Source organism: Microcaecilia unicolor, chromosome 8 (genome assembly GCF_901765095.1).
Source record: "Microcaecilia unicolor chromosome 8, aMicUni1.1, whole genome shotgun sequence".
NCBI lineage: Eukaryota > Metazoa > Chordata > Amphibia > Gymnophiona > Siphonopidae > Microcaecilia > Microcaecilia unicolor.
This window is the reverse complement of record NC_044038.1, coordinates 217,742,886-217,756,490: the sequence shown is the minus strand read 5'-3', so window position 1 is coordinate 217,756,490 and position 13,605 is coordinate 217,742,886. Positions and strand designations below refer to the sequence as shown.

The window sequence follows — 13,605 nt, the reverse complement described above, 5'->3', positions numbered from 1 at the left end:
AGCCCTTCTATAAATCATGCCTAACTTTAGGCGCAGTTTATAGAACAGCACTAAGTGCTATTTTTGGACGTGCCTATTTTTTTAGATGTCATTTACAGAATCTGACCCTAAGCGTAGAGTTACACACATAAGTGGAAGGGAAGTGACTTCATGCTATTCTGTAAGGGCGCTCTGGCATAGTGAAAAAAATGTAGTATTCATATGGGAGGAGCATGGGCAGTGCTGCCAATTATGTGTGCCAGTTTAAAAAAAAATACTGGAGCCCTTTTACAAAGCTGCGGTAAGCAGCAACGCATGTTTACCACTGCAAAAAAACGATGTACCATGAGATGCGCTCAGGCGTCCTGCAGTAATTTTGGGATGTGCGTGCGCTACCCATGCACTAAAAAATGAAATTTATTATTTTGCAGTAGGGGCGTCTGGCGGAAGAGAGTGGGCGTGTTCTGCACTGATCAGTTAGGGCAACTATATTGCCGTACGTTAACCAATTAACACTTGCTCAGCGTGTGAACCCTTTCCCCCCTCTATACGGAGTGGCAGTAAGGGCCCACATGCTAATCTGTTTTAAACATGCCCAAGAGTTTTGGACTTCAGTGCTGAAATTTGAATCTAATCTATCGGGAGTCCAGTACCCTTTAAGGATGGAATATTGCCTGCTGCATGCTAAGCCTAGAGGGGTGAAGTCTTCCATGCATCAGTTGATAGCTTCGCTGTTTGTTGCCAGTAAGTTGGTGCTGGCTGGTGCTTGGAAACAACCAACTACACCAGGCTTTCGGCAGGTTCTGCAGAAAATGGATTATATTCACTTAATGTCAAAGTTTACGGCGATACGCACTGGTCACCTAGCACCGTACCATCGTATATGGGACCCTTATGTGCAATGGTCTCCTGACCCCAAACTTTGTTAAGTTGTTGCAGTAAAAGAGACACTTAAGCTTTCTCTATGTGTAAGGGGGGATGGGATGGGGAAGGTGGGGAGGGGGGTGTTATAATAACTGTTCCATTTTTATATGAAATTTACTATAGCACTGGAAAAAATTCTCTAATTGGATATTTTGTCATATGGTTTGTTTTTTCTGATGTAACAAATCCAAAAATAAAAATATATATAAAAAAATAATAATCTGTTTTAATGGCCAAGTTAATGGCAAAATTAGTGCATGTATCAACCACCAAAGTGGAGGAACGAGGACCACTACACACACAAGTCAAACAATGGAGTAATATGGTCAACAGGACACATCCGATCACACCAGGCAGACGGTAGTAGTTACATACAGTTTATTCCATAAAGTAGACGATATATAAATATGTTGACTCAACACAGCACCGTGTTTCAGCCTAAGTGCCTACATCAGGAGTCTGTATAGAGATGAAAAGCCCAAACGTAGCATAAAAGGTTTCAGAAACTAAAAGTGAATACAATCTTGAAAAGGACTACAAATGTTAAAAGTCTGTCAAAGCGTGTTTCATTTATATACAGACTCCTGAAGCAGACACTTAGGCCAAAACACGGTGCCATGTCAAGTCAACATATTTATATATCATCTACTTTATGGAATAAACTGTAAATAACTACTACCGTCTTCCTGGTGTAACTGGATGCGTTCTGTTGACCACATTACTCCATTGTTTGACAAAATTAGTGGGTGGCCATAAATTCAAAAATAAATTGCCTTAGTGCAAGGGAAAGAGCCATATAAGGGTGCTAAGGTCATTTTTTTCACTGCTGTTTGGTAAATGGGCTCCACTAACTTACATATGAGTGGCCTAGTGGTTAGAGCACCGGTCTTGAAATCCAGAGGTGGCCGGTTCAAATCCCACTGCTGCTCCTTGTGATCTTGGGCAAGTCACTTAACCCTCCATTGCCTCAGCTACAAACTTAGATTGTGAGCCCTCCTGGGACAGAGAAATATCCAGAGTACCTGAATGTAGCTCACCTTGAGCTATTACTGAAAAAGGTGTGTGCAAAATCTAAATAAATAAAATATGCCCTTACCACATAAATGTACCCACAGTTACGCCAGGTTTATGGCTGGTATAATTGCACGCACCTAAATTCTAGATGCACTGATGCCAGGTTATGTTAGAAACATGACGGCAGATAAGAGCCAAATGGCCCAACCACAGCAAATCTCTATCTCCTTCCTTACCCTAAGAAATCCCACGTGCCTGTCCCAAGCTTTCTTAAATTCAAACAGACACTCTTCTCGTCTCCATCACCTCCACCAGGAGGCGATTTCACCTGTCCACCACCCTATCTGTGAAAAAAATATTTCTTCAAATTACTCCCAAGCCTGTTTCCTCTTTTCATCCTATGCCCTCGCATTTCAGAGTTTTCCTTCATTTGAAAGAAGCTAACGTCCTGTACATTAATGTCACAGAGGTACAGTGGTGTACCAAGGGGGGGGGGCGGTGGGGGCGGTCCGCCCCGGGTGCACGCCGCTGGAGGGGTGCCGCGCGCCTGTCGGCTCTTCGTTTTCATGCTCCCTTTGCCCCGGAACAGGTTACTTCCTGTTCCGGGGCAGAGGAAGCATGAAAACGAAGAGCCGGCAGGCGCGCGGCCCCCCCCCCCCACAGCGGCGTGCACCCAGGGGGGGTTCTTTCGCCGGGGGGGGGGGCGTCGCGCTGTTCTGGGGGGGCGCTGCACCCGGGGGGCAGGGCGCAGCGGCGATCCGCCCCGGGTGTCAGCCCCCCTAGGAACGCCACTGCAGAGGTATTTAAATGTCTCTATCATATCCTCTCTCTCCCTCCTTTCTTCCAATGTATATATATTGAGGTCTACAATTCTGTCCCCATGCACTTTATGACAGAGACCACTGACCAATTTTGTAGCCACCCTCCGGACCGACTCCATCCTGTTTATATCTTTTTGTAGGTGAGGTCTCCAGAAGTTTTGTTTTTATATTATATTTTTGCTCACACCTTTTTCAGTAGTAGCTCAAGGTGAGTTACATTGCAGCCAGTATTCTAAATGGGGCCTCACCAGAGACTTATGCAAGGGCATTATCCCCTCTTTTTTTCTAATGGCCATTCCTCTCCCTATGCACCTGAGCATCCTTCTGGCTTTGACCGTTGCCTTTTTCTACCCGTTTGGTCACCTTGAGATCATCCGACACAATCTGGGCGTCCAGATGTCATTATAGAGCCGGCTCTCACCGCGTGATATTAGACATGTAAAAGTAGGGACTCATCGTTAGAATTGCCCCTTTGCTAGTGACATCCATATATTATAACCCCCCCCCCCCCCCATAGAGTCTCCCTTGAAATGTGAAGTCATGAAGACAGTAGGAGACATTTTTTTTAGGCTGTTTGGCATTGCAGCTGTGAGGGCCCTCTTTAGTAAGCTAGAGAAAAGGTGGCAGTGATTAATGCGACCTGATAATGCCTGGAGACTGGCTGTCATCTGCAATACATGCCAGGTGCTAGGCATATCTTCTCCAGGGAAAGCAGTGCCTTGGCAAACGGCACACAGATTGCTTTTCAGGTTGCACAGCGCCACCCAGTGGTTCTTCAGGCTGCGTGTATCCAAACGGGAACTGGCACTAAAATAAAATGCATTCATATTGCAATCTTTTGCTCACACTGTCATTACCTGAGAAAGGAGGATTTGTTTGGCCGGTAAAAGCTACTTAAAAGAATTTATTAAGTTAGTCCAATGGAAAGGTATCTCTTTATTTTCTATTTATGAAGCTGAAAGGGGAGAAATTCCAAAGCTTTTCCCCCAGAAAACGTACTGCTGAAAACTGCTCCCACCCTACTGTTGGTAAATGTGCTTGGGATGTTCACAGTGTGGATATTTTGACTTGGGGCAGAGAAAGTTCAAAAAAAGGAAAGTCCTGTGAAGACTCTTTGCAAGTATATCTGCAACAGCTTTAAAGTGTACACAGATACCAAATACCCGTTGCCATTTCCAGAGTTTCAAAAGGGAATCCCACAAGGGGGTTTTCTCTTTGATGTGTTTGGAGCATGTCTAAACATTTCCACAGTAAAAATATAAATAAATTCTTCTGGTTGCAAGCATTATTTTTACCCCAAAATCAAAGAGCACAATATTGCAAAACCTCAGCATTCGCACCACGCCATGCACCAAATAGCTAATCCTATATAATAATTCTCACCTTCAACGTTCTATGCTTGGGACCGTGGCTCCCTGGCTGCAAGTGGTCTGCGAGGCAGACACGCACGGACGTCACTGACGTCAACTCAGCTGATTCCACGCACAGCGTGTTTCCCTACTCCTACTGCCTCGGAATCAGCTGTCACCCCCCCCCCCCGCGCTATGGCCCCCTCGAAACCCACCCCCTCCTGCGAACCTGTCGATCCCCTCCCCCCGGAACGCCGAAAACCGCACCCCCCTCTCCCGCCGCTGTTGTGCACTACCTTCGGGTGGGTTCCTCAAATCATCTTCTTAGAAAGTTTAACTCCGTGCGTCTGACGTCAGACGCACGGAGTTAAACTTTCTAAGAAGATGATTGAGGAACCTACGGGAAGGGAAGGTAGCACAACAACGGCGGCGGCGGTGGGAACGACAGGTTCGCGGAAGGGGGGGTTCGAGGGGGCCGTAGCAAGGGGGGGGGGGGGAATTGCCTGCCTAAGGCCCGTTTCCTTGCCTACAGAAACGGGCCTTTTTTACTAGTACACAATAAATTACCACCACCACCTATTTGGCATACAATGGGCCACAGCTTTATTAACAACTTTTGCATAATAAACAAATATTGATTTAAACTTTATAACTTAAGTCCTAATAAAGCACAAAATCCTAGAGAGACCTTTTCTATTCTTACCAAAATGAAACCAGTCGGTGCTGAACTGAGGAGTGGCCTAGTGGTTAGGGTGGTGGACTTTGGTCCTGAGGAACTGAGTTCGATTCCCACTTCAGGCACAGGCAGCTCCTTGTGACTCTGGGCAAGTCACTTAACCCTCCATTGCCCCATGTAAGCCACATTGAGCCTCCCATGAGTGGGAAAGCACGGGGTACAAATGTAACAAAAATAAAATAGATACTATTGGAGATTCTACATGGAATGTTGCTATTCCACTAGCAATATTCCATGTAGAAGGCTGCGCAGGCTTCTGTTTCTGTGAGTCTGATGTCCTGCACGTACATGCAGGACGTCAGACTCGCAGAAGCCTGCGCGGCCACATTGGTGATCTGCAAGGACCGACTTCTACATGGAATGTTGCTAGTGGAATAGCAACATTCCATGTAGAATCTCAAATAGTAGCAACAGTGGAGGAGTGGCCCAGTGGTTAGGGTGGTGGACTTTGGTCCTGAGGAACTGAGTTCGATTCCCACTTCAGGCACAGGCAGCTCCTTGTGACTCTGGGCAAGTCACTTAACCCTCCACTGCCCCATGTAAGCCGCATTGAGCCTGCCATGAAGTGGGAAAGCGCGGGGTACAAATGTAACAAAAAAAAAAACTGACTTTAGCAAGCACTTAGCCTTACTCCCCATCCAGTTCCAAGTCCGCGATAAAGCAGGACTCGGCAAAATTGCCGTGACGCACACAACATAGCAAATCAATTATTATTATTCATTTCCCCTAAAAGGCCTCCCCAACAGTTTCATCAACCCCCAAATTCCCGTGTCACCAAGTTGCGACCGACCGACCACCCAAAGAAAAAACCCAAACCACAGCATCTATCCACCCAACCAGCACCACCAACAAAAAAACACCCCAGCAACCCAGGGAAGGAAGGGTGGGTTGCCACCTGAACACCCTCAACCTGCTCCCTTCCACTACCTCCCACCCAAACTAACTTTGCCCGCCAAAATTCCTCCACAACGAACCTACCAACTCCGCCCCCTAGCGACCTATTCATCCAATTAAAACTCCCTTTTTAACCCTTACCCCCCTACCTATTTCTTTCCTCCTTCTCCAAACCCTAGTCGCTCGTCCCCATCCCCCCAAGATAACATCAGCATGGCTTAGGCTCAGCTGATGTTATCAGTCTACAGTAGTGAGCCCCCATATACACCTGTAAATCACAGCAAACAGCTATTAAAAAAAAACCTCTGTAGATTTAAAACAACACGTTATTAAGCTCTGATTAAAACAAAGAGATCCATAAATTCAATGCAGTGAAGCTCTACTGTACTGCTTAATATGAGCCTACATAAAGTAATTCCAAAACTGGAGGTGAATTCTATAGGCTTTCACACAGTCTGCAAGTTGTACAACTTCTGAAGAAGGATTGTTTCATTTTTTGCCCACCCTGATAAATATATTTTTCTTTCCTGGTACTTCACCCTGTTTTGAATGGGGAATAGTATTCTACAGAACTGCCAATATCTTTGCATATGCATCCTGTGAACAAGTACTTTGGTTACCCCTGAATCGAATGCTTCATCAAAACCTCTACAAGTTGGGCTGTATGCAGGACTTGGTTATTTTAATACAATATTGAAGTACATATGTCTAAGGTGATAGAAATAAATATGCAAATGAAGACTGTGTGTGAACTTATACTATTTAGGCAGTGCAAGCAATGCTCAGGGGACGACGCTGGGTTGAAAGGTCGCCTTTCTCATATGTCCCTGTAACAACTGAGCCTCAGTAGCAGCATCTCATTACTCCTGTTCTCTTTACCAATGGTGTAGCTATGGGGGCCCTTGGGGGCCTGGGCCCCCCAATTGGATCCGGGGCACCTGGTTTCACTAAAACCGAGAATGCAGGTGATGGGCAATACGCAGGGCAGAAAGCAGGGCAGGCAATACGCAGAAAACCGCGCTGGAGAAAGACTCCAGCTGGTAGGGGTTAGGGACCCCCTGCAGCCAAGGTATGTGGGGTTGTGGTGGGGCAGAGGTTAAGGCAGGGAGGCAGGCCAAACTGTGCCCCCCCCCCCCCCCACAAACTTTGGGCTCTGGATCCCCCAAACATTGAGGTCTGGCTACGTCCCTGCTCTTTACAGGTGCAAAGCAGCATGGAATGGCCACTGTTAAGCAGGTACTGTTTGTGTGTGTGCAAACGCATAAAGACATATGCAGATACTGTCAGGCAAAACAGGCATTACTGGGTGGATCACAGAAAATTCTCTTATATTTCAAGATAATTTCATACGCTTAATTTTTATCGGGTTTACAACCTCAAAAGGCAGTCAGATGAACTTGTAAACTGAAAGCGCTGCAAGAACACAATACTAGAGGAGACTAATCCATAAATCAAATGGCTCGGTATATCACTTGCAGCGACCTATATTCATTATACGTCAAAAACACGCACTGATGCTAGCGCAGGCCCCCTTTTACCGCAGCTTGGTAAAAGGACTCCTAAATGCTGAACATCAACACTTAACCACATGAGTTTCAACTCTCCCTCCAGACTACCCAAAGGTCACCGGCTACAGCTGTAGCAAATGGCACCGATATTCAGTGGCACTAACTGGTTAAGGGGCGGCAAAAAGTGGCCTACGGTAGTGTGAATGCCTGTTTTTGGCGTGCGCCGGGCCAGTTTTTACTGTGTCTGGGGGAAAAGGGCTTTTTTTTTTTTTTACAGTGGGCTGTGAAAAGGACCCTTAACGCCATCCGCTGATCTCGTGGTAAGGGCTCACAAGCTATAAGTGCAGCGACCGGTCGGCGAATGCCAACTGATGATTAACGCTGGAAATGTTGCACGCGGTAGGAAATAAAAATAATAATTTGTCCTGGTGGTGTGGCAGTGCGCCAAATCCAAAATTACCACCGGGGAGGGGGGGGGGGAACGCTAGCCTGGCAGTAGTCTCGTTTTGGCGCACACTGCACGCACATAGAGCCTACTGCGTCTTTGTAAAACACCCCTAAGTGCTGCTGAACATAAGTGGAAAGAGCCTCTATAAACCTATTAATGCTGGCCCTATAATTCCCAGGCCTTGCAGGCTAATGCTGGTCCCCTCGCTTTTGCTTCCAGCTGCTTCTGATCACAATCATATTGCTGCCACTGCTCGCCCCACCCCACCACTGCTTCTGCTTCCAGTCTGTGCTGCTGCTGCTTCTTCCTTCCTCATAGCTATTGTCATCTCTGCAGTCACTGCTGACACTCTGACTCTTCAGCAGCCCCTGTAATCTGCTTGCATAGATTATAGCAGCTCTCTAAGAGAGAATTCAAGGAGCACAACCTCAGTCTGTTTATTTTCCATTCTAACCTGTGTGGCCCACAGCTGTAATAACAAGGCTTTGGACTGCATGACGTTATCAACCCCCAGTTCCTCCAGGTGGCGCTGATAACCTTCCAGCCAAGAGCTTCTGTTTACTTTGGCGTTCAGTCTCCCCACAGACAGAAGTTCCCAGAGATGCTTTTTGATGCGGGTTGCCTCCTTCTTTTCCTCTGCATATTAAAAATAAACAATATTGTTATATGGCGCCAACATTTATTTTTAGGCATCACGGCTAGCCGCCAAAATGGGCCCGCTCCAAAAGTGGGACAAAAAAAGTAAACATCGGCTCAAAATTAAAAAAAGAAAAAGAAAAAGAAAATCCTGTTTTTTTTCTGCTTTGGCAAAATATTCTGCTGCATCTATATACCATGCACAGTACAAAAACCTATCTTCACTTCTTACTCATATTCTGAGGAACTTATTCTATTGTAATTTACATCTTTTAGAAAAGTAGCTAGAAAGTAGTTATTAAAAAAAACTCTCTCCTCAGGCATGATTTACCAAGATTTTGCAGTGCCTACAAGAAAAATGTTGCTTACATCAGAGTCTTGAGCATTTTATGTTTCCAATCTCATGTGTCCTCAGTGTCTCTACAATATCTACCACCAATTACATTGAAATAAATATCTTTTTCATGTTTGAAACTAACCAGTTGACAACATGGAGCGTGCAAGCTTCATCAACAGCTGTTCCAGTTGGTAAAATTCATTATAGACCTCAGCAGAATGTTCTAGATCCTTGGTTTGAAGAAGAGGATTGTTATCATGTGCCGATTCATTACCATACAAAGTCAAATATCCAGCTCTGTTTAGGAATGCAAAAGATCATACCTTACATGATATGTACCATACTGTATAACACAGACATAAATATGCATCCCAATCTTTCCTTCATCTGATATTACTGTGATGCAATACCTTTCTTATTCCTTATACCTCTAGCTGTAGTTTAAGGTTATTAGATGCAAATCATTTATCCCTACCCTCATCCAGAATGGTCGACTAAGGGTCTATTTATTTTTGTTACATTTGTACCCCATGCTTTCCCACTCATGGCAGGCTCTATGTGGCAGGCAATGGAGGGTTAAGTGACTTGCCCAGAGTCACAAGGAGCTGCCTGTGCCAGGAATCGAACTCAGTTCCTCAGTTTCCCAGGACCAAAGTCCACCACCCTAACCACTAGGCCACTCCTCCACTCCATTCCTCTGCCTTCTTTGTGGCCCCAAAAATCATGGAATGACCTTAGAGTTGAACCTTCTTTTTCAAAATTTAAGCAACTTTTAAAGACTTAACTTCTTCCAACTGGTCTTTGGACTCTGTGTTAATTGAGAAAGATGTCTTTTTCTAGTAGTAGATGAATTAAGACCTGTCTTTGCAGAAGTGCAGAAACTGACACTTCTTATCCCTACCCTTGTCTCCTTCCATTGAATGCATCTCTGCTGTCCTGTTCATATCGGCATTCCTTTCCATTTCTTTTAGGCTTTTATTATTTTATTTTGTACATTGCTTTGGCCAACTCTGCTGTATTAGCGGTATATCAAGTTTTTAATAAACTATAAAAAAAATAACTATAGTCTCCATTAGTGCCCATGGGTGTGATGACCTTATACAGTGTTCTGCCTCCACAGCTGTGTGCATGTTTACATTTTTTGTATTGTATTTACAGTAAGTCATAGCTAGCAGTGACTTCCTGTTAGAGCTTTACTTCCTGCTAGAGCTTTTAATCTCTGATGTCATAGGTCAAATGTTGCATGTGACCCATTTCCTCCAGTCACTGGGAGATTTGCCATGTTTAGTCTTCAGGCCAAGGTACATTCTCTGACCCTACTGGTTAATCCAAAGCCCCTTAGCCATAGGGGTATTCTTTGCACCCCTCCCTAGAGTGAAAAAAGTCTCCATCGTAGGTTAAGAGAACAAGCAGTCTGCAACCTATCTCCCTCTCCACTCTCTAGAAATGCATCCTCCTTTTACCTTGAAGTTCAACATCCTTCTCTCACTAAAGCTCAGCATCCATCCAGTCAGACAGTCATCCTTCTCTCACTGAAGCTTATGTCCACTTTTCTAATCAATTCAACATCCATCTCTGCAGTATAACAGAATTCCTCTCTTTGGTCATTCAACATCCACCCCTTCAGTCTGGCAGTTGTCAGTGAACTAACCAGAATCCAATTACAGGTGTCCTTTGACTAAGGTGCACTGAAAAATGGCTTGCAATAGGGTAGGCATGGGTTTTGGGTGCGCGCCGATCCATTTTTCAGTGTGCCCGTAAAAAAGGCCTTTTTAAAATTTTTGCCGAAAATGGGCGTGCAGCAAAATCAAAATTGCCGCGCGACCATTTTGTTTCTGCGACCAAAACTGAAATTACCATGAGAGCCACGCGGTAGTCTGGCGGTAACTCCATTTTGGCATGCATTGGGTGCGCGTAGACTCTTTTGTTAGGGTTACCATATGTCCGGATTTACCCGGACATGTCCTCTTTTTGAGGACATGTCCGGGCGTCCTGACGGATTTGGCCAGCCTGCCCATTTGTCCGGATTTCTGGACAAACAGGCTGGCTGGCGGGCACGGGACTCCTCTCCCCTACTATCCCTGGTGGTCTAGAGGTACCTCTTCGTCTTTGGGGCAGGAAAGAGCCCCCTCTTTCCTGCCCGGAGCGCTGCTGCTAGCTGCCCTGCATACTGTGAGTCCGGCTCTCAGCGTTTCAAAATGGCCGCCAAGAGTTGAAGCAGCCTCGCGAGACTTCAACTCTTGGTGGCCATTTTGAAACACCGAGAGCCGGACTCACAGGATGCAGGGCAGCTGGCAGCAGCGCTCCGGGCAGGAAAGAGGGGGCTCTTTCCTGCCCCGAAGAGGTACCTCTAGACCACCAGGGATAGTAGAGTAAAGGGAGGAGAGGTGACGGGGGGGAAGTGGAGATGACGGGGGAGGGGAATATGTGTCAGGGGCGGGGCGAGTACGTGAAAGGGGTGGGGCAAGTGTCCTCTTTTTATGAGGACAAAAAATGGTAACACTAGCTTATGTGGCTTAGTAAAAGGGCCCCACAGAGACTCATCCTGCCTGGGCAGAACTCTTGTTTCAACTACTTGCAAGAAATGAGCTTACTTGTTTTACTTATTTGCAATAAATACTTGGAATTCAAGAAAGCGAGTCTTCATTTTGGATGTTGGGCTGGTTTAGCTGTTTAGTAATGCATGGAATATACCTAAGAGAACAGCATACACAGAGGACTGTCCCTGCAATGCTTGGGTTAAAGAGAAGAGAAAAGTTGTGAGATGAGGGGCAGAAACCTGAGGTAACCCAGCTGCAGTAAGGGCAAGCTTTGAACTTAAAGCCCGAATACAGTAGTTCTCAACTCAGTCCTTACGACACATACAACCTTGCCAGGTTTTCAGGATATCCACAACGAATCTGCATGTGAGATCTGCAAGCGAAGGTGGCAGAGAATGCAAATGTCTCTCATGCATAGTCACTGTAGACATGCTGAACACCCAGGGTTCCAAGGAATAGGCAAGAAGCAGAGGGACCACAATATAAATAACTACATAGAAAGTACAAATTTTTACAAAACGAGCATACTTACAATACAACTGCAAAAGGAAGAGATGTTTACATGTCAGTAAACAAAAGCAGCACATTGTGCTTAGCAACATTAAAACCCCCAGCTCTTTACAGTATATGAGCCAGCTCTGCAGCTGCGCTGGTAGCATTACAAGCCATGTTAGCAGCTTATATACCCTTGCTTACATTTTCCTACTGTGTTTATTTTATATGTACAAATATGTGTATGTACAGTAAAATTATCACTTTTATTCTCCATTCTGTTGTGTATATTTTTTTAGAAGCCCAGGAATAACCCTTAGAATGTAGACAATTGTTTTTCCATCCTTGTGGTTCGCTTACTGTATTCTTTTTGCGTTAGTCACAGGATTGCTTTCAAATGTTTCTGGTTCTGAAAAATATGCAACAGCTCCCCACTGTGGAGGAAAGGGGCTCTTGGAAACACTGGGAAAAGGCAGCTGGGATTATCTAATATAATAAAACGCACCCTCAACGTTCTGAGGACAACGTTCTGAAGCCATGAAGCCATCTGACGTCACTCCCAGGCTGAAGGGTTCGTGGATTCGTGGTGTGAAGCCTTCAAGCCAGCCAGCCATCTCTGCCCCGCCCTCGCGTCAAACATCATGACGTCGAGGGCGGAAAAAAAAAACCAAACAAATCCGGCAGCGAAGCGTCAGGGAAGGTGGCGGCGCTCCCGACGTCTAGCCTTCCCTTCGCTGTGTTCCGCCTTCTTCTGACGTCAAGGAACCGCCACGGAGGTAAATTTAAAAAGAAGAAAAAAAACAAAAAGGGATGTTGGGGGGAGAGAAGAGGGTGGCCAGTAAAGAAGAACAATGGGAGCGGGAGGGCAGGGGAGAAACGACAGCATGGATGCGAAGGGGGGGGGCATGGATGCGAAGGGGGGGGGGGGAAAGAGGGCGGCCCAGGCTGGGACATGGGAGAGAGAGGAGCATGGATGCGAGGGGGGGTCATGGAAGGGAGAGAGGGGACTTGCTGAAAAAGGATGAATGGAGGCGGCAAGGGACAGAGGAGCATGGATGGGCATGGATTGGGAGGGCAGGGCTCAGGGAGAGAGGGGAATTGCTGGAAAGGGATGAATGGAGGCGGCAGGGGACAGAGGAGCATGGATGGGCATGGATTGGGAGGGCAGGACTCGGAGAGAGGGGAATTGCTGGATAGGGATGAATGGAGGGGACAGATGGGCATGGATGGATATGGATTGCAGGGCAGGCCTCAGGGAGAGAGGGGAATTGCTGGATAGGGATGAATGGAGGGGCCAGGTGACAGAGGAGCATGGATGGGCATGGATTGGAAGGGCAGGACTCAGGGAGAGGGGAATTGCTGGATAAGGATGAATGGAGGGGACAGAGGAACATGGATGGGCATGGATTGGGAGGGCAGGGCTCAGGGAGAGAGGGGAATTGCTGGATAGGGATGAATGGAGGGGGCAGGTGACAGAGGAACATGGATGGGCATGGATTGGGAGGGCAGGGCTCAGGGAGAGAGGGAAATTGCTGGAAAGGGATGAATGGAGGGGGCAGGAGACAGAGGAGCATGGATGGGCATGGATTGGGAGGGCAGGGCTCATGGAGAGAGGGGAATTGCTGGATAGGGATGAATGGAGGGGACAGATGGGCATGGATGGATATGGATTGCAGGGCAGGCCTCAGGGAGAGAGGGGAATTGCTGGATAGGGATGAATGGAGGGGACAGGTGACAGAGGAGCATGGATGGGCATGGATTGGGAGGGCAGGGCTCAGGGAGAGAGGGGAACTGCTGGAAAAGGATTAATGGAGGGGGCAGGGGACAGATGGGCATGGATTGGGAGGGCAGGGCAATGTCTTTCTGACTCTCACTCTCACACACTCTGTCTCACACTGTATCACATTCACTCTCTATGTGCCACACA

At 46.6% G+C, this 13,605-nt stretch overlaps 1 protein-coding gene across 1 annotated transcript in view; it reads right to left on the bottom strand.

Moving 5' to 3' along the window:
• PTGIS (prostaglandin I2 synthase) overlaps positions 1–13,605 on the bottom strand; it is a 72,078-nt gene that overhangs the window by 23,235 nt on the left and 35,238 nt on the right. The window contains exons 5-6 of the mRNA XM_030211468.1: positions 8,789–8,943; positions 8,128–8,309 (exon numbers count right to left, since the gene is read on the bottom strand). Coding sequence (XP_030067328.1) covers positions 8,128–8,309; positions 8,789–8,943 — 337 coding nt within the window. The remainder of the gene's footprint in view (positions 1–8,127; positions 8,310–8,788; positions 8,944–13,605) is intronic.